The sequence below is a fragment of the Anser anser genome (assembly GCF_964211835.1).
Source record: "Anser anser genome assembly, chromosome: 17".
Taxonomy (NCBI): domain Eukaryota; kingdom Metazoa; phylum Chordata; class Aves; order Anseriformes; family Anatidae; genus Anser; species Anser anser.
The window spans coordinates 7,712,872-7,737,708 of record NC_139738.1 but is presented as its reverse complement, the minus strand read 5'-3'; the positions used below and the strand labels follow the sequence as shown (position 1 = coordinate 7,737,708).

The window sequence follows — 24,837 nt, the reverse complement described above, 5'->3', positions numbered from 1 at the left end:
CCAAGAGCTGCGGTATTTCCTCCAGCAGAACCTGAGAACTGCCCCAAACAGCCTAAAGCACCCCAAAACTTTATAGCCCAGCTAACATCAGCGCTACCTCCCCTGTGCAGGGCTTGAGGAATGGCTTCGGGACGGGGGTGGGGGGGAGGAAGAGGATGAGGAAGCTCATGGGGGGAGCAGGTGCTGGCGTCCCTGTCCCCATCCCATCCCCGATGATCCCAAAAGGTCAGGGACACAAAAAAGAGACGGGAGCCGCAGTGACCCTTACGCTTTTTCTCTTGGATACTCTACGCAGAAAATGGGGCGGCGGGGGCTGGCGCCGCCCCCCCGTACAATATAATAACAAAAGTAATAAAAATAATAACCCCCCCTTTATTCTTATGTGCACCAAAAAAAACGGACTTTTTTTTTTTGTTATGCTCTTTCATGCACGGTTTCTTTAGCACCACGGTGAGGAGCCGGAGCCTGGCGGGCAGGGGAAGGGGCTCGGCGGGTCCCGGCGAGGGGGGGGGCGGCTTCAGCACCCGCCGCAGCTGCGGGCGCAGGATGCGACCACGGTCTGGCAGAGCCCGCTGGTGGCCATCACGCCGCACTTGGAGAACTTGTCACGGCACAGGTCGGCTGCGGGGAGGCGAAAATCAGTGAGCAGCCAGGGGTGGGGACACCGCGATGCTGCCTCCCCCGCCCCCCCAAACTGGTCTGTACTGGGAGTGACTGGTGGTGGAGCGATGCACGGAGCTATCCGAAATATCGGCATCCTCCTCGCCATCGAGGCGGAGCCACCCAGAGGGGACGTCCACAAGGTGTGTGGGGGACACGTTCCCCTCCCGTCCCTTACCCCGCAGCAGCTCTTCGTGGGCACACACAGTGCGGACGCAGATCTCCTTGTTGATCACGTAGACCCGGCGGAGGCTGCGGGGGGCAGAAAGCAGAGGGTTTAGCACCAAAAAAAAAGCAGAGGGACTCCCCCAGGGCAGGCCGGGGCAGGGTGACAGCCCCCCGCACTCGCCTGTAGAAGCAGATCTCGTTCAGGCACTGCTTGCAGGGCTTGTGGACAGAGTAGAGCCTGGTGCAGGGGTACTGCTCCTCCCGGCAGTCTGCAACAAGAGCTGGCATCATTTTGGGGTGTTTCACCCCGGATTGCAGCCAGATGCAGATCCAGGGAAATCCCTGAGCTGCTGGCATGCGCTCAGCAGCGCGTTCTTCCCCATCCCTACTCAAAAGGAGGACAAAACCCCCCTGGGGATAAGGGATGCTCAGCTTGTCCCCGGCACTCTGCCAGCCCAGCTGCTTGACAGAATTCTTATATGGGGAAAATGACTCAATTTGCCCCATTTTTTTTTTTTTGTCAATAGGACCAGCAGCAGCATCACGCCCTGAGCTAGGAGAGGAGTGAGAAGAGCACTCACCCAGGGGTCCTGGCTCCGTGGGCTCAGTCTCGGGGGCAGCAGCTGGGGAAGGAGAACAGAATTTGGGGGGGAGCAAGGTTAAAGAGGGAGGGAGAGCGTCCCGCTGCCCCCTGCCCGGGCTTTAGGGCTGAAGCATCCTCGTCGTATACCACCATGGCTGTCGTATCACACCCACCTGGGGTCGGAGCTGGCACGATCTCCTGCTGGGATTGCTGCTGGGACTGGTACCGAAACTGCTCCTCAGGGGTGCGGGGGGTCACATCTGCAGGGACAGAGCCGTGAGGGTGCGCACCCTCACCCCCAAACCTGCCTGGCATCCCGTGGAATAGCACTCACCGTGGTAGTCGTAGTAATCCTGAATCTCTAAGGAAACAAGGGAGAAAAACAGGATGAGTATTTTTTTTTTTTATTTTACGGCATAGGGACAAACAGCGCAGCAGGGTGAGGCACTGCACGTGGGCAAGGTGTTGCAATGAGCTCCCCAAAGTTTTGCAACCGGTTGGAAAATGTCCCGTGGCGTCACCTCAATCAGCCACACAGGGTTTGTAAAGCCTTAATGAAGGCCTTCGGAAATAATTGGCACCTTGAAGTGCTGACATCGAGGAGGGGAATGGAGAGGCACTTGTACATGGGATCAAGGAGAGGGAGGAATGGGAAATGTTAGGGGCAGGGATGGAGCAGGGAGCATTGAGACTGATGTGGAAGAAGCACCGGAGCGTCGTGCAGGGAAAGCAAAGCTGGAAGGAGGAGGAGGAGAGAGGCGAAGGCTCCCCCAGTCACAGGTGCTCTCACCTGCCTGCTGGTCGTACTGGGAATATTGCACCGGCTCAGGGTAGGTGATGCCTTCAAACCTGCTGTACTGGCCCTGGACCAGGAGCGCTGCTGGGAGCACACAGGGGGGGCACAGACATCAGTGGAGTGGCCAACACAGCTCTAAACCCCTCCTCCCCATCCTACTTTTGGGGGAAACCAAGCATTTGCCCCACAGCCATGAGCCCCACACCATCCCCAAAACCCTTATGTGGGAGCAAAAGGGGGTTGCTCCCTATTTTTTTTTTTTTCCCCAGTTTTAACCCCAAGCAGCTCTTCCTTTGCTCCGGAAAGGACCAGGATCCCACGGAGCATCCACTGGGTGGGCAACGGCTCCTTTTCGATTTCCATCTGGATTCCCACCATACCCTCTGCCGTATTTCCCAGCAGGCGATGGGCCGATGGCCATCCTCCTCCTCCTCCTCCTCCTCCTCCTCCTCCTCCTCCTCCACCAAGGGAGGAGCGTGACCCGTGGAGGCGAGGGAAGTGGGATGCTCACTGCCGGGTCCCAGCACCCCTGCCACCTCCGGGGACCACGGTGCCTCACCCAGCACCCTCGCCCAGTGTCTCGCAGCACTGGGGGGGGCTGGCATCACCCGGGTCCCCTTCCCACCCCCGCTGTCCCCCTCATCCCTCGGCCTCGCCTGGTAATGTTTTCCAGCTGTTTTCAGACTTTGTGCTGAGCTGCTTTCGCCTGAAGTTTTCCTGGCTCCGGGCTGCCGGCTTCGCTGACTCGCTCCTAATTTTCAGCAGGGCCTTTGCCAGCCCCAGGGGTTGCAAATAGAATCGGGCTGGGAGCCACCTCCTGGCCCCCTCCCTGGTCACAGTGCTAGGGGGGGGCAAATTCCCAGTGTGTGCCTCCCCCACCCCCTGGCAGCTTTGCTCCCCGCAGTTGAGCCCCACGGTGCCAGATCCCCTCATGACCCCCACCCCAGCCAGAGGCAGTCTCTGGGGTTTGGAGACACCCGGCACAGTTTTGGGGTGGTTTTGGGGCTTGGCACTCACCTGGCAGGCCCAGCAGGACGAGACACAGCGCTCTCATGGTGACGGGGCCGGGAGGTAGATGCAGGAGTGCGGTGCGGTCTGCTTTGGGCAGAGGGAAAGGTGTGGGGTTAGCAACAACCCCAAGCCCCCCATCTCCTGCATCAGCCCCCCCTCGACCCTCAAGCACCCATTCAATACCCCCCCCCCCTTTACCCCCCCCAAAAAGCCTTGCAGGAGCAGGGCGCTGAGCGGCAATGCAGCTCGTGACACGGGCGTCAGCATCCCTGAGGGCTGAGGCTGTACCCAGGGGTGGGGGCTGGCTGCTCGAAAATCAAAAGCAAAGGGAAAAAAAGAAGAAAAAAAAAAAAAAAAGAAATTTCCCAATGGTGGGAAGCCAATGCACAGGCTGGGCTTCCCACCCCGAGTGCGTGCGAGAGCCCTGCTCCCAAGGGAATTGCAAGGAACAAGCGCATGGAATATCCGTGGGCAGGATGGCGAGACCTCCCGGGGAGCCTGGGCTTGGAGCTGGCTATCTCCCATCCCATGCGACCCGTTATCTGGACCCCCCCCAGCTAACAGAGCCATGAGTGGGGCTGGGGAAGGGGTGGGGGTTGAGCTCAGCCCCCACCGGGATTGCAGTCAGAGCCCAGGAAGGCGCCGCAGGGTTTTGAACCCTCGGTACAACCAGAGCAGCCTCCAAACATCGTGCACGGGGACGGGGAGGGAGGATTCGGGCACAAAGTGGTGCTGGTCTCGTCGCATCGCCTTCTTCAAACACTCCCCAGTTTTTGTGGTGCTCCCCTCTGCGAGTTCGCACTGTGGAAGCGATGGACGCTTTGCTTTGCAGGGCTGCACTGGGGCTTTGGTCTTGGGGGGCAAAAATAAAGAGAACTAAAAAGGATGACGAAGGATTCCATTTCTCTCCCTGCTCCTCACCCTCAGGCTTTTTCCCCACTTCCCATGAAAACCCCGCTGTTCGCGGGGAGCCCAGCTTCCAGCCTGGCTCCTTGCAAAGGGCCTTCGCTGCAGGGAGAGCATGGATTGCCTAAAATCACAGGGAAAATAAAACAACAAAAAAAAAAACACCCTGCTTTCGAGCAAAAGGTGGGTGGGAGGTATGGGGAGGAGCTGGCGGCGGCTGCCCCGCGTCTGCCTTGCTCTCCAAGGGCCGAATGCTTTCCAAGCAGCGATTCCCCACGCCAGCTCGAGAGGGAAAACTGGGGAAAAAAAAAAAGAAACAGAAAAAGGAAAAACCTGCCAAAAAACTTTCATGGCTGCCCTCCTTGGAAATGCAACCAAATGTGTCTGTCTGTCCAGGACGAAGCACGCCGTCTTCCCTGGTGCGGGATGGGGACCCCTTCCAGCTCTGCTGATGGGGACGGGAAACTGAGGCAGGGGTGGAGGGGAGCCCAAGTCACCGTGTCTTGTTCCGGCTGCAAAATTTGGGCTGAAATAGCCTGTCCGTGGCAGGATGGTCCCACACACGCACCCACGCTGCCTGTCTCCCTGTGGTCCCCGCTGGGGAAGGTTGGGTCAGTGGGACCAGCAGAGCCTGCACCTTCTGGGGCCCCTGTCCTAGACATGCCGCACCATCCAGGGACCGCATCCTGCGCCACCAGCAGAGCTCAGCACCTCCTAGGACCACATCCCTGCGCCCACCCAAGCACTGCACCTTCCAGCAGTCGTGCCCTGCACCACCAGCAGGGTTGCAGCCCCCACGGTCCCCGTCCTCCCCCATCCCCAGGCTTGTAGGTACTGCGGTCGTTGCCTTCCAGACCTGACCGGGCTCTGGGAGAGCCACGAAGCCGGGCCCTGCCTGAGCTGAGGTTGGAGAACCACGCTTGGCCGAACGGGCCCCAAACGAAGCCTGGTCACCCGGGGTGTCCCCGGGGCCCTGCCACCCTCAGCCCTGCCCCATCTCACGTCCCACAGCCACGCGAGTGCCGGACCCGGGATTAACCCAGGCAAAACGCGGGCTGAAAGGGATCGTGTGGGGATGAGCGAGCCCTGGGCTTCTGTGAGGCCTTATCCAGACTGGGCGGGCAAGGTCTGGGTTTGGGGGGGCAGCTGGGTGCTGCCCCGGGCCCCAAACCACCCCGACCTGCCTGGGACAGCTCAGGCAAGGCCCAGGGCCCACCTCCGGAGGCACCACAGCCGTCCTCCTACACGGCCCCATCTCTTGGAGCAGTCTGATCACCGAATTTCTGAATTTTCCCCCAAACCCGGGGATCTTCTGCTCCCCAGGCCCTGCTGAGAACATCCCCAGCTTGCGGGGCGCGGACAGGGAACGGGGCCACCCGTTGCATCCTCCCTGGGGACGCGGTGCCACCACCACCGCCTCGTCCCCCCACAGAGCCACCACCGCCTCCAGACCCACGGCTCCCATTTTGGGAGAGACGCGTGGAGCGAAGCTGACGGCGGCCACGGCCGCGATGTCTTCGCCCACCCGACGCCGAGACTTTCCACAACGTGTCCGCAAAAAGGCACGGGGCTGGGGGGCACAGCCGTCCCCCCCCTCCTCCTCCTCGCCCACCCGGGGCTTCTCCAAACATCAGCCCCTGGAGGTGCCCCGGCGGGGGGACCTCTGTGTCCCCTCGGCGCAGGCAGCGAGCGGGGGTCCGGCGGCTGCACCGAGCCAGATGTTTTTGCAATGCACATCTGGGAACAATCAGTCCCGCAGAAAGAACACCACAGCCTCTGCCTTTCATTCTGCTAAACCCCACCTTCCCCAGCCTTTTTTCCCCTCCCCCAGCTTTTTTTTTTTTTCTTTTTCCTTTTTTTTTTAAAGCTCTCCAGTTGCCAGAGAGTGCGAGAACAAAGGGAATATGAAAGGATTCAAATTTTCTGGCCCGCGACCAAAGGTTAAAAAAAAAAAAAAAAAAAACAACAAAAAAAAACTTTGCAGCGCTCTCCCCCCTCCACACCTCCCCGTTTTCACACACCGCGATTCCAACAGGGTCCCCCCTCCTCGCCTGTCCCCCCTGGATATAAATAAAATAAAACATGACTGAAGTGTTCAAAATCCCGTCTGTACGCGCTGTTTCCAGGAGGGGGGGGGGGGGGAGAAAAAAAAAATAATGAGAAAAATAATCCAGCTTCCTTCAGACGTTGGGGTATTTTTAGACTGATTCAAGCGGTTACAAATGGGCCACAGCAGCTGTCAGGCTGCGAAGTTTCCGAAGTTGGGGTCCCCCAAACCGTCGCTGCTTCTCCAGGACCCCAAAATCTGTGGGAGTTTTCTTCCCAGGAGCTCAAAGGGCTTGGGAGCGGCTTTGGGGCGCTCGCCTTGCCCCAAAGATGCGGTCGGGAAGTTTTCAAAGCAAGCAGGCAAAGCCAGCAGTGGACCCCCAGCCTCCACCCCCCAAAACAGGCCTTGGCCCCCCCAAACGGGCTTTGGCCTCAAAACAAGGCTTCAGCCCCCAAAACGGACTTTGGCCCCAAAAACAGGGTTCGGCTCGAAATTGGGGCCACCAACGTGAGGTCGCGGAGGATGCACGGGGCCGGGGGGCATTGCCCCCAGTGCGGGGGGCTCTGCTCACGCCTTACCGCTTCGGATGCTATGAGCTGCCTTCGCCCTTGCCCAACGCCTTGGTCTCTTCTCTCTGGGCTCAAAAACTCCGAAATGAGAGAAAAAGCTCCTACCTCCAACATGGGGGCTCCACTGGGTCCTAATGCGACACCTGATCCGGCCCCTTCCTCCTCCTCGCCCAGATGGATGCTGCCTGCCGGGGGGAGATAATAATCATAACAAAAATAATAAATCAATGAGCACGCATTGATGCAATGGGCTGCACGAAACTTTGTGTTTTTTTTTTTTTTTTTCCAAATCCAGCTGGATTTTGACCTGATTGCAGGAGAGAGGCGGGAGGAGGACTTTGTGCAGCGCCGAGCACGCTGGCACGATGAGTTTTGGGCCGCGGGAGGGGGGTTTCTTGGTGTCGGTGCTGGTCTGCAGCAGCTGCTCCTTGAAAAACTGGGGCAACCCCAAGAAACTGGGGTGCTGCCCCCGGATTTGGGGTTTTGCTGCGCTCGCCCCTCGTTGCAACGAAAGAGGCGAGGAGGGGGCAGGCTTTTAATGGATGGGGTGAGCCCCCCGCTTTGTCCCTAGGGACGGGAGGGAGAAGGGGGGACGTGGGTGCCACGGCACCCATTGCACCTGGCTGCTGCAGCTGCAACGGCGCAGCAGATTTGTAGGTTTATCCTGGAAGGAGGGGGGGTGTGGGTGGAAATACTGCCCCCCCCTTCCCCTTTTCCCACCCGGGCCATGGGCGCTGGCTGCAGCGTTTGCTGCCGGCCGTGGGGCCCCTTTCCCCCGAGCCGCCGGGTTTCCGGCAGCCAGCGAGGGCACAGGGCAGCGCGAGACCCCGCGAGGATGGGGGATGCTCGGCTTGCAGTGGGGGTGATGGAAAGCCCAAAGCCCCCCCCAGTCCCCCCGAGACAAACAGGATTCCTTCCCAGGGAAGCAGGCAGTTTTGGGGGGGGAGGAAGGGGAGCCCCACGGCAGCTTTGGCACCCCAAATGCCTACAGATGATTCCTTCGTTGTGAAAGTTTTGCAGGAAGGAGGGGGGCTGAGCGCTCTAAAAACAATGAGAAAATCCAAGGTTTCAGATGAGAAAAAGGGGGAGGGGTGGGGTGGGTGGGGGTGCTCCCATCTCACATCAAGCCTGTTTATCCAGTCCTAACACGGGGCTCTGCAGGATGGGTAAATCCACGGCCCCGACCACATCTCACAGCTGCTGCCCCTGAATTTCTGCCCCCCCCCAAATCCCGGGCCCCAGCTCTGCCCCACATTGAACTCTCCCGGCCGTGAATAACTCAATGCACTTTACACCCGGGGGCTGCTAACCTGGGAATATCCCCCAGAACCAAACGAGGTGTGGGGGGGAGGCAAAAAGCAGCACGGCTGGGCACCTGCTCCAGGCCAGACAGCACGGGGACTGAAACTGCTGGCCCTGATCCTGCCCTGGGCTTGCTGGGGCCAAATCAATGGAAATTTGGGAGCTGCCGCTGCCCCCAGCAGCTTCGCCTTGGGCTGGGTGCCTTGGTGCGGGCGGCAAGCAGAGGTGATGGGTGATGCTCATAGTTTCGAATCCTGCATCCAGTGCGTGCTGCCAGAGCCCTGCCCAGGCAAAATCTCTGTGGGTTTCTTTTTTTTCTTTTTTCTTCTTTTTTTTTCCCTTTTGCTCAGGAAGCCTGGTTTAATAGCTCAAACCCTGGCTAGGATTTCAGGAAACCTCTTACCTCTGCTTGTGCCTCATTTCCTGATCTAATCCCTAGCTCCGGGAGGGCAGAGAGGCACCGCTAGTGCTTGCGGGGGCTCAGACTCCACAGCTTTCCCTGCCTGAAGCTGGGCTGAGGGGCGGCTGAGAGACCCCCACCCCACGGCACCAAGCTGCCCCTTCCCTCTCCCCACCTGCAGAGCTCGGCAATTCCCTTTCCAGACGCGGCACCTCCATCTACCGGCTTCTCTCGACTTCCACGCGCCTCCGCTGCAGGAAGACACGCTGCCCGATGAGCGCTTTTGCACGGAGAGCCGTCTTGGCGAGGACATCTGCTTTTTTCCAGCAATTATGTTTTTCTTTTTCTTTTTTTTCTTTCTTTTTTTTTTTTTTTCCTAGGAAATTCCAGCTGGAAACAGGCTGGGGGTTATTCACAGCTGCTGCGCCACTGCTTGGTTTGGGTTGCTGCCTGTTCCGAAATCCCAGCGGTGCTGTCCCCGGGCTCTCTGCTTTCAGGCATGAGGGACAAAGTGCCCACAGCATTTTCCTGCCCTGGTGGACAACCAAGTGACCCCAAACCCCTCTCACCTGCTCCGCTTGATGCTCTCCACACCACCACCCCGTCCCAGCAGCCCACTCATACCAGCCAGCCTAGGCGAAGTGGTCAAGAAAATAGTGTTAATTTATTAGACACACTCACAACAGCACCGTATGAAAACCAGAAGTGGTACGCCATTCTCCCAACTGCACTTACACCTCTATGCACTGGAACAGAGTTAAAAAATAGAGATCCGGGGTTTTTAATGCTACAAAGCTCCTGCCTGACAGAGACGGCGGCGGGAGCGCTCTGCAGAAGCATCACCACTGTGTTCACGTGGAGAGGGCTCGGAGGGACTTTGCTGGATCCCATGCCGAAACCTCCCGCAGCTCGGGGAAGGGGATGCTGCCCTTTTAGCTGCTCCGGTGAACCGAAGGGCAAAACCCGCTTCGGCTCTGCGTGAAACGCTCCGAGCCTCTCAGTGGGACACAGCGGTTGATGGCTGGCTCAAGACGCATCCTTCGCAAAGCTGGGGTGGTTTGTAAACAGTTCCTACACATCCAGGGCAGCCCAGGGGAGGAGGAAGCGGGTTCTTCACAGTGAGCAGAGCCCTAAGGCCAGGGTAGGTGCCACCGCCGCCAGCAGGAGAGGGACCCCTGACTTCGTGGCTTTGACCAGCCAGGAGGGCGTGGGGCTCGGGGGGAGAAGAAAGGGAGCATCGCCATGCGAAACTCCCCACTGTGCTCCTCCAGCATCTCCCACCGCCTCCTCTCGGCCAGGGCTCAGCTGGACGCGGCCGCAAGACCGGCCACATCCTTTCTGGAGCGTGTGGCTTCACAGCTGCGATGCCGAGGGTCTCCCTGTGGGGAAGACGAGCCGTGCTGCCCATCTTCGGCCACCTGTTGCATCCCTTGCCTGGGACGGACGCCTCCGGGTCACGCTGGAGCCAGGCACAGATGCTTGTGGCCGGCCCTGCTACGAGGCCAAATAAATAAACGGTGGCAGCCGAGCACTGGCGGGCAGCACCTGCCTGCAGAGCAGGGAGGAGGGAGGCTCGGCGCCTGCTATCTCACGGCGATGGACAGCCTGGGAGTAGCGAAGAGCGGTTCGTTAAGGGGTGGCCAAGATGGCTGCTGCTGGCTCAGCTCCTTCTCCAGCCTCTTGAAAAGCTTTTTGGATGCTTTCTTCCTGCGCAGCTTGCGCAAGCAGCTGAGCAAGCCGTGGTCCAGGGCGGTCTGCAGCAAAGAGAGGGGAAGGAGAGGATTTGAGGAAGGCGTTGCTCAGACAGGCATGTGGGATGGGACGGGCTTTGCAAAACCCCTGTGAGCCCAATGCCCTCGTGCCCACCTCCAGCACGAAGGCGGCGAAGAAGTTGAGCGTGGCAATTCCCAGCAGCAGCAGCTTGAAATTCAAGTCATCGATGCCCTGCAGCTTCAGCAGGGTTTTGGGGAAGCCCAGCGGATACAGGGTCAGCCATACCATGAGGCCAAAGAGGATGACGAGGACCGCCAGGAAGAGCACTGAGGGCGAGAAGGGAGAGAGCTGTGGAAGAGGCTGAAGGCTTGATTTCCCCCCTTGCCCACACAGCCAGTCTCATCCTCACCATTGGTGTAGAGCGGCTCCCGAAATGGGTACCCCTTGGACATGGCGACTGCCAGGATGAGGTACTGGAAGCCCGTGACGCAGAAGAGGACGGTGTTCTCATAGTTGGGCAGGTTCTGGGGAGCCGTCACCGTGCTGTTCAGTGGCACGTACCTAAGGCAGGCAGGGGAGAAGACAGGGGATCAGAGGGGGGGCTTGAAAGGACAGGCGAGAGGAGAGTCTGGATGCTGTGCCACCCCTTGCTCCATCAGCACACGGCAGCCTTTCGCTGCCAGGTGGCCTGATGCCTCCTTGGGGTTGGCCAAAGTCAACGCTGTCCCCATCGCTGAACCCACACAAAGGCGGGCAGCCGGGTCCCGTACCAGCTCTGCGAGACGGTGATGAAGTAGCTGAGGACTTGCACAGTGATGAGCAGAGCCGTCTGGAGGAGCAGGCTGCCCAGCACGAGGATGCTGATCAGCGCCCCTTGGGGACGCTCGGCTCCCAGCTCCTTGGCGGGACCCGTCCGACCCATCAGCACCGCCACGGTGGTGGTGATGATCAGGTCGAAGAAGAGGAACTGGAAGTCGCTCAGGTTGGTGTTAATCTGGGAGGGAGAAACCAGCCGCCCTCAGCCAGGAGGGTTAAAATCCAGCCGTGACACGGTGAGTGGGAAACACCCGAAGGCAGCCCCGAGCATCGTGCGGCGCATCCCGCCGGCTGCCCAGAGCGGTCTTCCCACATCCCCCCACGGCCCTGCCCACCTCCTGCCCAGACAGACGGACTCACCGTGTAGAGCAGCAGCACGGACACGAACTGCACCAGGCTGTACAGGGCCATGTACTTAAACACCCCGAAGGAGGTGACCAGCGAGCACCTGCCCTCCCTGCAGACAGAAACAGACCCGCTGTGCTGCAAGCCACATTCCAAAGAGGGGACAGAGGCACTGAGACCACTCCGCCTGGTTTTATCCCCACCACGAAGCTGCTGGCTGCTCACCGGATGACCGTGGGCACACACTCGATGTTGGCAATGCGGGAGGTGAACGGCGACGCCACGGATGCCTCTGCCTCCGAGAGCGAGATGCCCACGTCGGCTGCCTTCAGCGCCCCGCAGTCGTTGGCCCCATCCCCGCACATCCCCACGCAGTAGCTGCGGTGAGAAGGGGTCGATTAGTGACACCAGGACACGGGGAGAGTTGGGGGCTTTGGAGTCCTCAAGGTTGCACCCAGGTATTTGGGATAGTCCCTGTGTTTGGGAGGGGGTGGGATGCAAAACCGAGCTGGGAAAGCCTCCGGCACACAAGAAATTCCTCGTGTCCACTCGCCCCCTTTTATCCCCCCCACATCTCGGGCCTGGGGGACTTACTTGAGCTCCTGCAGGCTGCACACCAGCTGAGTCTTCTGGTCGGGCGACATGCGGGCAAAAACTGTTGCTCGGATGAGGATCTGCAAGGAGGGGACAGCTCAGTGCTGGCGCCCAGGGGGCAGCACCCGGCCCGTGGCTCCCTGCAGGAGGGATGGGGACGGGCGAACCTTGGGCAGCAGCTCAGGGAAGTGCTCGCGAACCACGGCGAAGGACTTGCCGTTCAGCGCCAGGTGGCAGGGCTGCGGGAGGCACCCATCCTGCTGGTACAGACCCTGCCAAGGAGAAACGCTCCCTCAGCGCACACCGAGCGGCAGGGAAAGCAGCTCATTGCCTTGATTTTGGATAAAAGGCTTCTTTTAGAGATTGCCGTGCCGACTGCCCAGCCCCACAACCGTTGCGTGAGCACTGTCTGAGGAGCACCGCGCAAGCTGCATGCAGCGAGGGCGTTTGGAGCAGCTCTGAGCCACCGTTTCTGGGACATGCTCCCAGAGAAAGGAGCAGGTTACCTTCTCCTAAAGCAGGCGTTTAATAAAGGGGCAGGATCACACTCCCGTTCGCCTCTGAAGACAGCGGCACTGGAAAGAAGCCCGGTGCTCTGGGCTGGGCACAGCCCCCCAAGACCTTGCCTCCAGGCTCACCTCCGGCTGCTCCTCGCCCTGTGAGAGCTCGGCGGGGACGAATTTCAGGGCAGCAGGTTTGTCGTGGCTGGGCGGGCAGGCGCTCACAAAGATGACCTGCTCTTTGGGCTCCACCATGCGGCAGCTCCTGGCCACGTTCACGGCTGTCAGCATGTTGTCTCCTGCAGGCAGAGGCAGCGGTGTGGAGCTATCAAGAGTGACGTTTGCAAGCCAAAAACGGTCCTCGAAGCCTGGCAGGCGCTGCTTGCCTTGCTGCAGCACCCTGCTAGCTGTGCAAATCAGGATGCTCGCGGGACATCCACATTCGTGCCGTCGGGGGTCTGACAGTGAGCAGTTTTGCTGCTTAAGCTGCTCGCACCGGGTCTGAGGGTTAATGCTGCGCTGGTGAAAGAGGAGCCTGCACATCCCCACCTCTGTACAGCTGCAGATCCATCAACAAGGGCAGCCAAGAGGGGCACAATGCAAACAAGTATCGGGGATGCACATAAAAAAAGGTCCCGGGAGCCCTCGCTGTGCTTCCTGCCAGATTCAGGCCGCTGATGTCTGGTGGAGAAACCCTTCATCCCTTGCACATTACAGCCCCTCTGTGCCCAATCTCACCCCCAGGCCCAGTGTCCCTGTCCCCCCAGCATCGTCACCTGTCACCATGATGGGGCGGACGTTGGCGTTCCTCAGGAGGCGGATCACGGGCTCGGACTCTGGCTTGAGGACATTTTTCATGACGAGGAACCCAAGGAAGGTCAGGCTGCTCTCTGCAGAGTCCCTGTCGGGATACAGCGAGCTGTTTGGCTTCAACAAGAGTGGATCGACAGGTGTAAACCGGCCAATCCATCCGGGAGGCAGCCAGCAATTGCTCCAGCGTGGGGTAGGGTTTAATTGCTTGCAGGCTGCCAGGATGGGGCAGCTTGCAGGGCAGCAGAGTACAAAACATCCCCCGAACCACTCGAGGAGAGCAGGCGATCCCGCTACCGCGATTTGCAGGAGTTGCTGCCGCAAGGCCCCAGCCCACCACCACGTTACTGGCATTTACGGGTATTTTGCAAGCACCAGAGCTGCCTGCAGCAGGAAGGAGGGTTTGGGTTTGACACTGCCACTTGGCCTCTCTTGCCCTGGACCTTTCCCTTGCTCCCTGGCAGCAAGTTACAGTCAGAGCTGGAAGCGGCAGCCAGCACTGATGGAAACAGCTCAGGAGCCTGTGCCCTAAATTGGACCTCTGGCAAAGACATGCCTGAAAACAAAGTGAATGGGATCTAAATGGAGAGAAACATTAGTCACGCCAACCTCGTCAGCTGCAGGGCCTCCTCGAAGGTCGTCACCGTGCTCAGAGGTTTGTAAGCCAGAGCCAGGACGCGGAAACCGTCGGTGGTGTAGAGCCGCAGCATCTGGGAGAAATCCGGGGGCACTGCCGACCGCAAGGGAGGAGCAAGGTCACAACGGTTCCCAAATCAAGCTGGGACGCGGAGGCCCAGCGAGGGGAGCCGTGGCTCAGGCACGTACCTGTTTCCTTCCTGCAAAGGCTGGCCACCATCTCCGGTGCCCCCTTGACATAGGCTTGGGCCGCATCCTCACCAGGCAGCTTTGCCAGGACGCTTGTCCTCTGCAGGGAGGAGGAGAAGGGGAAGCGCCGGAGGATCCCCACGGGTGACTGGTGCTTCTGTGGGGGAAAAGGGAGAGTCAGGGCTGGGCAGGAGCTCCTGCCATGGGAGGTGCAACCTCTCTGGGGCTGCAAAGCACAGCACGCTTTGCCACGCAACCCGCGAGGCTCGGGGAATGCTGCAGAAGGGCTGTCGGCACAGCGCAGCCTCCTCTGGGCTCACCCTGCTTGGCGGCTGTTCTGCCTCGGGCGGAGGCTTCATCACGGCCAGGACCTTCGTCCCAAACTGCTGGAAGCTGGGCAGCTCGCCTTCATCCTCCTCCATCATCTCCAGGCGCTGAAACCACGGCAAAGCCTTGCAAGCCCCAGCTCTGCCCCGCGGATGGTTTTAACACCCCCTTTCTCCTCTCCCGGCAGAGCAGACCTCCATCTCCCCGCGGACAGATGCCCCACTGCTTTTCTTACCCAGCCGGTGGATTCCATCATCTTGAGGTCCACGGGGTCCCCGATGGGCTGCGCCCGCAGCAGCGAGACGGTGTGGCAGGCGGCCAGGGCATAGAGCAGGGGGCCGCCGGGCAGGTGGCGTGGCTCGTAGACGACAGGCATGAAACGGTGGTTCTCCAGCGGGACCACTCCCCAGACATCCAGCCCTTCCTCCGTGAGCGTCCCGGTCTGGGGGGACGGAGCAGCGGGTCCGGACCAGCCTCCGAGCTGGAAACTGCGGTGCGGCGCCGCCCGAAACTCACCTTGTCGAAGCAAACCAGGCGGATCTTGCCGCACAGGTTGATGCGGGGAGGGCTGATGCAGAAGATGCCCTGTTTCTTCAGCCTGTTCTGGGCGTAGATGGTGCCCACGGTCATAGCAGCTGGGAGAGCTGGCGGCACGATGACGGTGACGAGGTCGAGGGCACGGATGATGATTTGCCCCACAGGAACCTGGCGCACAAGGGGTGCGTAAGCGGGGTGGGCACCCTTGCAGCCCGCGCATCGGCGCCGGGTCCATCAGCCACGTGCGTGCGGGGATTGAGCAGCTCCTGCAGCCCTACCTGGTTTTTAACCAAGATGAGGATGCTGTACAGCGTGCCGATAAAAGCTGTGCGGGAGAAAGAACGGGCTCCGTTACAAAGCCAAGCGGGGAGCCTGGGTTCAACCCCTCGAGAGGAATCTGGCCGCTCCTGGCAATGCCTCCCTACCCAGGACAGCGAGGAACAGGACAAACTTCACAGAGTCCTTGTAGAACTTGAAGCTGACGGGCTTGGGGTAGAGGATGGAGCTGATGAGATCCCCTTTGGCCGTGCAGAACCCTGCGGGAGAGGGGCAGAAGGTCCGCATGCCCAAAGCCACCGCCCTGAAGGAGACGGCTTGTCCCCTGCGCGCCGCTACCTGTGCGGGTGACCACGGCCAGCACCTCCTTGCCCACGTAGGACTTGGCTTGGATGACCTGCGTCCCGCAGAACAGCGTGTGCCGCCGGTGTTCCTCGGGAGAGTAGACAGCGCTGGCGGCCCCACCGCAGGCCGGGAGAGGCGTTTTCATCACTGGCACGCTCTCCCCTGCAGGAGAAACCCGCGGCGGTGAGGAACGTCGCAGAGGGAGCTTTATAACCCCAGGGTGTCAGGATGCAGCCAGCCCCTCCGGCAGCCTTTGTGCAGGAACAGGTGAACACAAGGATGGGAAAAGGGGCTGCTGAGACGTGAGGCGTCCCTCCGGGTCCCAGTGCTCTCACCTGTCAGCATGCTCTCGTTGACCATGCACTCGCCCGTCAGCAGCGCGGCGTCGCAGGGGACCAGCATCCCATCCGAGGGGAGGCTGATGCAATCGCCTGGCACCAGGTCCGCGGAGCTCACCACTGCCTCCTCTGGAATAAAAGCCCGCCGTGTCAGGCATCAGCCCTGCACCTGCCTGCCCACCACAGGGAGCCCACCGCCCCCGGGCTGCTCGCGGGCACCGCGCTCACCCACCTCCGTCAGGGCGGCGGACTCGGACGCCGACTGACATCTTGGCCATGTTCTGCAGCGTGGTGCTTTGCTGCAAGGGAGGGAGCCATTAGCAGCCCCTCGAGGGAACGGAAAGCTCAACAAGCACAGCAAAGTGCCCGTAAGACAAACGGGTCTTGAGTGCACCAGGCTGCGAACCACACGCAAGGGCTGAGGAAACCTGCCCCGCTGTTGGGGCACGGGTTGCGCTCAGCCGGCCGCGTTCAGCGCCGGCAGAGATGCCAAGCAGCTTCAGAACAGGGGTTATTCCACTAACATCCCAGATAACCCACGTCCCAGGGCGGGATGGGGTTTGCTAAGCTCTTCCCTCTGTTTTCCCCAGCCGCTGCCCGCCACCAACCTTCCTCGTCTCGTAGAGCGACAGCCCCAGGGAGATGGTGGAGATGAGGAAGATGCAGGCAGCGTAGTAGTAGTAGGCATCGCAGACCCACAGCACGATGCTGAACACTTGGAAGATGTAGAAGGGGTTGAGTACCTGGAGAGAGAGCAGGTTTTGGGGAGGAGAGCTTCCTCCAGACCGCTGTGAGACCTCGGGGCTCCTCGGGAACCCACTGCTGATGCGGAGGAGAAGCTGGCCCTTCCCTGGGGCTGGGCACGGACTAGCTGAATTCTCCCAAGCCCTCCGTCTTCCCCAGCTTTGCTTATGGTCAGGACTCCTGAGGATGCTCTGTAACTAACTGGGGATGCTCCTGTCTGAGCTAAGGGGCAGGATGAGTCCCTCCTCTGCCTGCTCCGATCACTGCCCAAGCTGCCTCTCCTAACGTCCTCTCCCCTCTCCTAACGTCCCCTCTTCCCTGCCAGCAGGGCCAGGCTCTGGGAGCACTCGCAGGGGCTCACACAGCCGGGGACATGCCGCTCTCTGGAAGCACAGCTCTGGCCATGGATGCGCACCTCCTCCACCAAGAGCCTCGCGTAGGACTTGACCGGCACCTCGATGAGGTTCGGTCCGTAGATCTTCCTTCTGCAGAGGGGAGAAAAGAGCAGAGGGGGAGCAAACAGACGCCAGGGAAAAGCTGCACTGCCAACCTGATGTGCCCCACCCCGTGCGATGCAGGAGCAAAGCAAGGGCAGGCCAGCACACCTCTGTACCACTACACCACCTCGCTGCTATTAAAACCCTCTTCTTCCTCCCTCCACCCCTCCACAGGCCAGGGGAGCGAGTGGGTGGCACAGTAGCCCCGTGACCTCTGTGTATCACCTGGAAATGGCCCAGATTAATTCCGTGGTCTCATATCCGGGGAATTTGGTTAACGGTGATAAAAGCTACTATTTTAACTCCATTTCATTTCAAGCATGGTAAAGATTTCAGGTGTTTAAATGATGATGCAATGGTCTATTACCACTTGTAACTGAGCCCTCAAAGCCGTCCTTGGTTTTGAGGGCTGGCTGTGAGAAAAATCCCACGCTTCAGAATTTGCTTGGCCCTGGAAAAATCTCATCCGGGTGTCCCAGGAAGCTGCTGAATCCCTACCTGGTGTTGTGGTCTTGCTGGTCAAGCCCAGCCTGGGAGAGGTGGAGATCCGCACAGGTCCAGCCTTCATCCAGGACGCTGGCAAGCCCAGGGGGGTAAGAGAAACAAGAAGAAATGGTTTCAAAATCAGCAGGAGCCTGGCCCGGCGGAACAAACAGCACGTCCAGGTCCTCGGCGACAAAAAACCCTTTAGGAAAGAGAGAGCATCTTGTTCCTTGGGCTCGGCCACGGCTTGTGGGTGCCAAGGCTGGGAGCAGGAACAAAAGGGGCATAGTCTGGAGATCTGCGAGCAGCGCAGCGCTCATCCAGTGCCCGAGCGAGCCGCTCGGGGCAGCTGCCAAAGAGCTTTGCTCGGGCTCCTCTCCCCACTGCGACAGCCCTGCTCGCTGCCCCACAGACGGTGCCCGAAGGCTTTGCAACATGGAGAAAAGCCCCAGTGCGGACGTGCAACTTACAGATGGGCTAGGACCATGCTGGGGGGGCTCAGGGGCCAAGAGGAGCAGCGCAGGGATGCAGAGAGGCTTGCTGCTACGGGGCGGGGAGGGGGAGAGAAATACCTGACTTTGCAGTACGCCTGCCACCTTTCGATCCAGACGTAACGCAAGCCCTCGAAGAGATAGTAGCGCAAGGTGTTCTTCTGAGCAGAGCAGGAGGGAGAAAAAAAGGGTGTTAATGGCACAGGAGGGCAGCGCATGCCCAGGGAGAGGATTTAGGGGGCAGAGGTGGGGTCGCTGGAGCTACCTCTTCCTTCTCATGGAGCCGGATGGTGTCCCGGCTCTCCTCCTCGTCCGCCACGCCGATGGCGATGCTGGTCCTCCGGTCCTCCGGCCTGGCCCCCGGGTGATGCTCCAGGCTGCTTGGGGTGGGAAACCAAGTGTTAATCCCTCCCCATCTGCTGGCACTGCTGCAAGCACAACCCTTCATAGTCAGGGCTACAGATCCAAAGTGCTTCCCCCATGTAACGTAACGCAGGGGACGGGACAGGAGCTTGGAAAAGCTGCTCAGAAGCACAACCAGCTGTCTCAGGAAGGGTAAATTGGGGTTAAAAGGGCCGTGAGGGATCAGCCCTGCCCTCACCTGCCTTCGCCCAGCGCCTCCGTCCGCACACGCGTGGTGAAGCACTGTCCGAAGCGGTCCTGCAACACACCCGCGGCTGGCGGCAGGGTCCGAGCGGGGGGGAATCGGCAGCCGCCGGCTCCCCGCGCCCGCAGCCCCGCGGGGGCTTACCCTGATGATGACCCAGTCTGCCTGGCCCAGGGCGCAGGGCTCGCACTTCGCCCGCACCTCCAGGCTGGGTTTCCAGTGGAAGAGCAGCAGCAGGAGCCCCGCCGTCAGCACGGAGCACGCGTGGCACAGGGCCACCCGCCACGGCTTGGTCTGGTAGCCGGTGACCTCCTGGAAGGACACGGTGCCACGCGGGCTGGCTCCGAGCTCGTCCGTGGCCCCCTCACGTGCCCCCATCGCAGCCGGGCCCCGCTGCGATATCTGCCCCGCAACCGGCTGCAGGCTGGCTCATCCTTATGGGGCTGCCGGCTTATTTACCGATCAACCCCAATAAGGTTATCAGTCTTAAACTGATCAAAGCCTCTTGGCGTGACAAGCTGCTCTGGGGCACCGAGGGCAGCTTCACGGCAAGGAAAACACCACAGGAAACAGCTCTCTCGTTCTACTGCTTGCAAACAGCCTTCTTCTGCTGATAATAAACGGTTTTCTGCCAGCCCGCCCCCAGCTCGCCTCCCTCCCCGCACCGAAGCGCTCGGACGTACCATGCAGGATTTATCGGCGTCTTGCTGCAGCGTCCCGTAGCCCGGCCGCGGGCTGCCCAGCAGCCTGCTGCTGTCTGCAAAGTCAAAGAGGGGGAAAACGCGTTACCGACGGGCGCCGAGAGCCTCGCCAGACGGGTGGCAGTGGCTCGAAAGGAGCCAGAGAGGCAGGTCCTCGTGCTGAACCGCTACGAGACGTCCTTGGGAGCGCCAGCACCGGGACCTGCAGCCTCACCTGCCTCCAGATCCCAGGCTGATGGAGGGAGGGGAGGAACCCGGAGCCGCTCAGGGTCGCAGCCGCCGCGTGGGCAGGGGACACCCCAGAGGTACCCGGCCAGCCCCGTGCCGGCTCCTGCCGCACGTGACGGTCACGCGGGCGATGCCAAGGGAGCCCGGGGAGAAAAGCTGGCACGAACAGCGGCTTAGAGCCAGGGGGAAGGGAGCAGAGCTGGTGCAGAGCCAGGTCAAGCGCGCGGCAAGCTTTCCCGAGCCGCTTTTCACGCTTATTTGCTCCCCGCGTTTCCTCCTGCCTGCCAGACGTGGCCTGGGCGCTGGGAAACGGCCGCAAGAGCCGCTTTTTGTCATTTCACCTGCAGGTTCAGCAACCCGCCGTGCGACGCCCTCACAGCCCTAAAACAGCCGGGACGCCTCAAAATCCGCCCTGGCCTGAAACCCGCGGCGTGCCAGAGCGCGGAGGCAGCGGGGCCGGGCCGATGCCCCAGCCACACGCACCGCTCTCGCTGCTCGCACAGGCAGGCATCGCCCCGCGGGGCGCAGCGGCCGCGGTCTCTTTGAGCAGCAGCGGGGGAAGTACCACGTGGCACGAACACGAACGCAGCCCTGCAGCCAGCAGACGGTTTCCTGGCTGGCTGCAGGTTTCCAGGAGGGCACCGGGGCGGGCTGCGTTACCAATTTGTTTGCTGCACGCGGGTGTCGCAAAGGAGCTTCTGGAAAAGCCACCCCGGCCGGATTCCTGGCGCTGCCGGCAGCCCTTCGCAGGGCTCCGTCCAGCCCCAAAAGCTCGTCTGCTGGGGGCAAGAGGCCCAAGGGAGGGTTCGATTCAAATAAAAGCCCTCACGGGAAGGGCTGTGCAGCCCGTGAGGAGGGGCAAAGTCGGACTCTTCCCCAGCAGGCCACAGGAGGGGAGCCAGCTGAAATGCCGTGCAGGTGACCCGTTTGCTCCCCGCAGCAGGCAGCACCGCTGCCTTTCCACCTCGCCTCCCCGCTCTCTGCGGCACTGCTCTGCCTTTCCTCACCCTTCCCTGCAAACCGCAGAGCTTCTGGAGGAGTGTGCGAGCACTGCCACACCTGGTCCCGGCGCAACACTTGCACGACCCCATCCCCGTGGGTTTTCTCACCTCCTGCGCCCATCCTGGCAGCGTCCCAAACACCGCGAGCGAGCAAAGCTCTCGCCTGACTCCCCCAGCCTTACCCCGCCGGCTGCGGGGCCGGGACGGGGTCGGGATGCCCCTCGTCGCCTTGCCTGCTGGTGGATGTATCCGGGAAGCATCCGGCGCCGGGAGAAGGGAGGGAGGGCAGAGCGCAGTGAAGCTGCGCGACCAGTTTGCTTCGCAGCGGCCACACCTCGTCTGCAAACACGGCGCGGGGGCAGCCGCATCCCTCCTCCTCCTGCCCCCGCAGCAGCGGTTTGCCCCCGCGGTGAAGGGCTGGAAGTGATTGCTTCTGTCTCTGGAGCGGTCGCAAAGTCAGCCAGGTGAGGAGGGAGCAGCGGGAGCACCTGAACCAAGGAGCCCTGCGAGCTGCCGGGGGTGCAAAGGGAACGGGAGCAACGTACCCCCGCCGACCCCAAAGCGCTGCTCTAAGGTGCTACCTGGCACCCTTCCGAGAAGCAACACAATTCCTGCTGCTGAGGATTGGCGGAAAACAGGGGAGAAACGTGCTCAGGGCACCCTGAGAGCCAGCGCGTGTCCTAGCAGGGGCTGGAGCACCCTGCACCAGACCAGAGCTGGACACCTTGAGCCTACGCGTCTCGTGGCTCTGAACACCCCCCCGAAAAGCAACCCCAGCTGGGGACCGTTTGCACATGCCAGTGCTGGTCCTGCCCCGAAATTTCACCCCGAGAGAAAGCAATTCTGCCCAGCAGCACCACGCACACCGACAGCAGATGCACGCCGGTCCCAGAGACCTCCTCTGCAAGCTCCCTTTGCAGCCGCAGCCTTTTTGCGGGCACATTTCTCGAAGCAAACCCCAAGGGGACTTGGAGATCTTCCTCTGCTCTCGCGGTCCCCACCAGACGCTCCCTGCTCCACGCAGGGGTTCCTGAGCATCCTCCTCCCTCCCTCCACAGGCGGGCTGGAAGTTGCACAGGAGAAGAGGAAGGTCCAGCCTGCAAGGGCTGGCCCCCGCTGGTCGGTGCGATGGGGCTGGCAAGGTCCATCCAGGCCCTTGGAGATGGGGAAAGAGAAAAAATCAGGAGGAGGTGAAAGCCAGGAAGGAGGGATGAGGGATGGAAAACTGAATGTGTCAGCGTCTGGGTCACATGCAGCAATATTTAAAAGCTCCAAGGCCTGACCCAGCAAGGGGTTAAATGCTGATGAGATCTCATCAGTTCTCTCTCCGGCGCTTTTTCCAACATAAACTCCCTGTGCAGGCTACCGGAGAGAAACAGGACAGCCTGCCTGCCGCACATCCGGAGCCAAACGTGTATTTCCAGGCGGTCGGGTCCTACCCAGACGTGGCATCATCAGCCGTGGGAGCACAGACAGGAAAAAGCCCCAAGGCTGGGAGAAACAACAGGATGAGACGGGCTCAGCAGCAAGAGCTACAGGGCCTGTACATGGAGGACCGGGTTCAAGCTTTGCCGTTGCCGGTAATCCTGGGCAAATCTCTCTCATCCACCTGCAAGCGCTCGGGATGGGTGGAAAAATAAATCCTCGTAGGCAAGGAGCCCCCCGCAGCAGCCCCAAATCTACCACGGGTGGATTTTGATGACTTATTTCGCCCTCGCTGGGCTCGCACCTTGCAACGAGGGATTGCGCAGGAGCGGGCAGGCGGCAGCACGGGCAGCGTTCGCTTTGCCACGTGCTGACGACGCCGGCAGCGATAAAGGCCTTCCAGGAAGCGCGGCTGCAGGGCGCTGGCGTTTCCCCCCCCGTCGGGCATCGGGGACTGGCGGGCCCTCTCCTCACGCCCCCGCGCCGCGTGCCGGCCCGCGGCCAGAGCCGGGGCAAGCGCCCGGCGGCTGCGGTGGAGGAGCACCCTTCTTGGGCAAGCCCAGCGAGGAGAAAAAATCTGACACACGTATATCCCGGCCCCCCGCACTTCCCCAGACGTCGGTTGAGTCAAGGGCTCCTACCTTGCTCAGCGCCCACCTTCCCGTGGCCTCCCATCTCCGTTTGGGCGCGCTGAGCCAGGAGCAGGGCACCTCCCGTCCCCGCTGCTGGAGCCAGGCCGCTTCTCCCCTGCCAGGCCTCCCGCAGGAGCCCCGGGGAGCCTCAAATTCGGCGGTGCGATGGGAAAAGAAAAAAAACAAAACAGAAAAAACCAAGCGGCCGGGGTCTGACCCCGAGCGCTGCGCTGCCGGAGCGAGAGACGGGCACGAGGCAAGGGCCCGACGAGGGGGCAGCGACGAGGGCCCCGCACCCCCGCCCTTTTCCTGCCGCCGGGCGCTTCCTCCCCGGGCCGCCTTCGAGCGGCTCCGCTCGGGGCCGGGGAACGCGGAGCCGAAGGGAAGCGGAGACGGGCGGAGCTCGCGCCCTGCCCCCTGCGCCCGGTCCTTTCGCATCCTCACAGACCGCACCGCCGGCACGGACGCTTTGCTCCAACGGCCCCGGAGCAGCCGCGGACCTGCCGAGCCTCCGGGGCCGGGGCGCCGCAGCGCCTCGGGGCGTGCGGCGGCGGTGCCGGGGCTTCGTTTCCCCGCATCGTCCCCGCACCTCGCGGGGCCGCGCGTCCCGCAGGATGCGACCCCCCCCGGGCTGTGCTCGGTACAACCCCGGGCCCCGCTCGGCCGCCACGGGCCCCTCGCGGGATGCGGCCCCGGCCCCCCCCCCTCCCCCCCCCGCTGACCTGAGCTCATGGCGGGCCCCGGTTGCGGCGGCCGCCCCGGGGCCGCGGCCCCACGCGCACCGGGCGGCGGCGGCGGCGCAATGGCGGCGCGCGGGGGCTGCCGGGAGTTGTAGTCCTGCCCCTCAGCGAGGAGACGCCCCCGGGGTTGCCCCCGAAAGGGATTCGCGAGCCCTGCGCGACCCCGCGGCAAAACGGCCGGGTCCTGCCCCCAAGGGGGCTCTGCGCCCCCGCGGCTTGTGAGGAAACGCAGCCGGCTGCGGCCCCAAAGGGCTTTGTGTTCCCCCACCTTGTGAGGAAACGCACCCGCCTGTGTCCCCAAAGGGCTTTGTGTCCCCACACCTTGTGAGGAAACGCAGCCGGCTGCGTCCCCAAAGGGCTTTGTGCCCCCAGCCTTCTGAGGAAACGCACCCGCCTGTGTCCCCAAAGGGCTTTGTGCCCCCCCACCTTGTGAGGAAACGCACCCGCCTATGCCCCCAAAGGATTTTGTGCCCCCAACCTTGTGAGGAAACGCACCCAGGTGTGCCCCCAAAGGGCTTTGTGACCCCCACCCACACCAGGCTCTGCATCCCCCCCTCCCGAATTGCTTGCACGCCCCCCGCACCCTCGGCTGCAGCAAGTGTCCCTCAGGGAAGGCTCCAGGGAGGGGGATGCTGAAGCCAGTAACCCCAAACCTTCCTCACGCGGGGGAAGCAGACCTAAATACACCCCCCCAGCAGGCTGCACTGGCTGGAGCCTGGGCTCTTGGGTCCCCAGCCGCTGCAAAACCAGTGCCAGAAAAAGCCAAGGCCCGGCTCAGCTGCAGCCCCCGCACGTGCAAAGCGGTCACACTCCCCCCTGCACACGCAGGCCAGCCTCACGTAAGGTTTCTTTTCAGGAAGGGAGGTGAACCAAATTTTTTCTTTGGATGGGGGCTCAGCTATGGTCCGTGCTTCCCCGTGAAGCAAGAGGCGAAGCAGCTTTGTGCTTACACTACCTGCAGTTAGGCAGAACTGGGAAAAAAAAAAACAAAAATAGAATTTGTATGGACAGTCAAAGCAGAGAGGAGCTGCTTCCACCAGAGGAGCTCCTCACTGTCCTGCATTTCCATACAGCTCACTTCAACTACTCTGCATAACTTTTAACCAAAACAAAGCAAAACCCAGTTCATTTGTATTCCAAACCCATGTAACTGAAGAGAAAGACATACTGGGAGAGGAGCCCTTTGGCCTCCCAGTGGAAGCTGGTTGCAAAGCCTTTTTTTATTCAAGTTGTTCCAGGGAACCCCTTGGCTTTAAGTGGAGAGGTGACATTTTGAAGCACCGAGATGCAAAGCAGACAAACATCTGTGTCGTAAAAGTGATAACAACACATCCCTGCAGCAGGGACGTGTGTACAGCACCGGTTCTTACCCAACCTTAACCACAGCTCACCCAAGGCACAGAAGGGAGGGGAAACACAG

At 61.2% G+C, this 24,837-nt stretch overlaps 2 protein-coding genes across 16 annotated transcripts; both read right to left on the bottom strand.

The window, feature by feature from the left end:
* Window positions 1-258: 258 nt before the first annotated feature.
* Window positions 259-6,963, bottom strand: MFAP2 (microfibril associated protein 2). 8 transcript variants are annotated; one of them, XM_083802316.1, is made up of 9 exons: window positions 6,846-6,963; window positions 3,225-3,302; window positions 2,202-2,291; window positions 1,746-1,772; window positions 1,585-1,671; window positions 1,410-1,451; window positions 1,010-1,097; window positions 839-912; window positions 259-621 (listed from the first exon to the last, which is right to left on the bottom strand). In XM_083802316.1, exons 2-9 carry the CDS (start codon window positions 3,259-3,261, stop codon window positions 518-520), a joined length of 549 nt encoding a protein of 182 aa, XP_083658442.1. In that variant the 5' UTR covers window positions 3,262-3,302; window positions 6,846-6,963; the 3' UTR covers window positions 259-517. The 8 variants fall into 8 exon arrangements, with proteins under 8 accessions (XP_083658442.1, XP_083658445.1, XP_083658446.1 ...); XM_083802319.1 differs by having other exon boundaries at window positions 2,202-2,288; window positions 6,846-6,944; XM_083802320.1 differs by having other exon boundaries at window positions 2,202-2,288; window positions 3,225-3,305; window positions 6,846-6,911.
* A 2,124-nt stretch (window positions 6,964-9,087) lies between these two features.
* Window positions 9,088-23,492, bottom strand: ATP13A2 (ATPase cation transporting 13A2). Of its 8 annotated transcripts, none has more exons than XM_083802308.1 (29): window positions 23,400-23,492; window positions 19,374-19,447; window positions 18,835-19,002; window positions 18,685-18,743; window positions 18,349-18,463; window positions 18,165-18,244; window positions 17,608-17,685; window positions 17,028-17,097; window positions 16,477-16,611; window positions 16,101-16,167; window positions 15,866-15,997; window positions 15,525-15,692; window positions 15,335-15,445; window positions 15,188-15,234; window positions 14,889-15,077; window positions 14,608-14,814; window positions 14,366-14,479; window positions 14,046-14,202; window positions 13,830-13,950; window positions 13,187-13,311; window positions 12,549-12,709; window positions 12,078-12,182; window positions 11,911-11,990; window positions 11,542-11,694; window positions 11,332-11,428; window positions 10,926-11,149; window positions 10,565-10,716; window positions 10,309-10,481; window positions 9,088-10,196 (listed from the first exon to the last, which is right to left on the bottom strand). In XM_083802308.1, exons 1-29 carry the CDS (start codon window positions 23,407-23,409, stop codon window positions 10,026-10,028), a joined length of 3,543 nt encoding a protein of 1,180 aa, XP_083658434.1. In that variant the 5' UTR covers window positions 23,410-23,492; the 3' UTR covers window positions 9,088-10,025. The 8 variants fall into 8 exon arrangements, with proteins under 8 accessions (XP_083658434.1, XP_083658435.1, XP_083658431.1 ...); XM_083802309.1 differs by having other exon boundaries at window positions 18,349-18,460; XM_083802305.1 differs by lacking the exon at window positions 23,400-23,492 and adding an exon at window positions 22,687-23,335.
* Window positions 23,493-24,837: the final 1,345 nt, after the last annotated feature.

Excerpts from the sequence above, each read along its gene's own strand:
- MFAP2 (XM_083802316.1), bottom strand. The coding sequence starts at position 3,261 with ATGAGAGCGCTGTGTCTCGTCCTGCTGGGCCTGCCAG. Across the intron at positions 1,773-2,201 it reads CCAGTACGACCAGCAGGCAG|AGATTCAGGATTACTACGAC; the intron begins GTGAGAGCACCT and ends TTGTTTCCTTAG. Across the intron at positions 1,098-1,409 it reads CACGGAGCCAGGACCCCTGG|ACTGCCGGGAGGAGCAGTAC; the intron begins GTGAGTGCTCTT and ends CTCTTGTTGCAG.
- ATP13A2 (XM_083802305.1), bottom strand. The coding sequence starts at position 22,720 with ATGGGAGGCCACGGGAAGGTGGGCGCTGAGCAAG. Across the intron at positions 19,003-19,373 it reads ACGCCGATAAATCCTGCATG|GAGGTCACCGGCTACCAGAC; the intron begins GTACGTCCGAGC and ends GTGTCCTTCCAG. Across the intron at positions 10,482-10,564 it reads GGAGCCGCTCTACACCAATG|TGCTCTTCCTGGCGGTCCTC; the intron begins GTGAGGATGAGA and ends TCTCGCCCTCAG.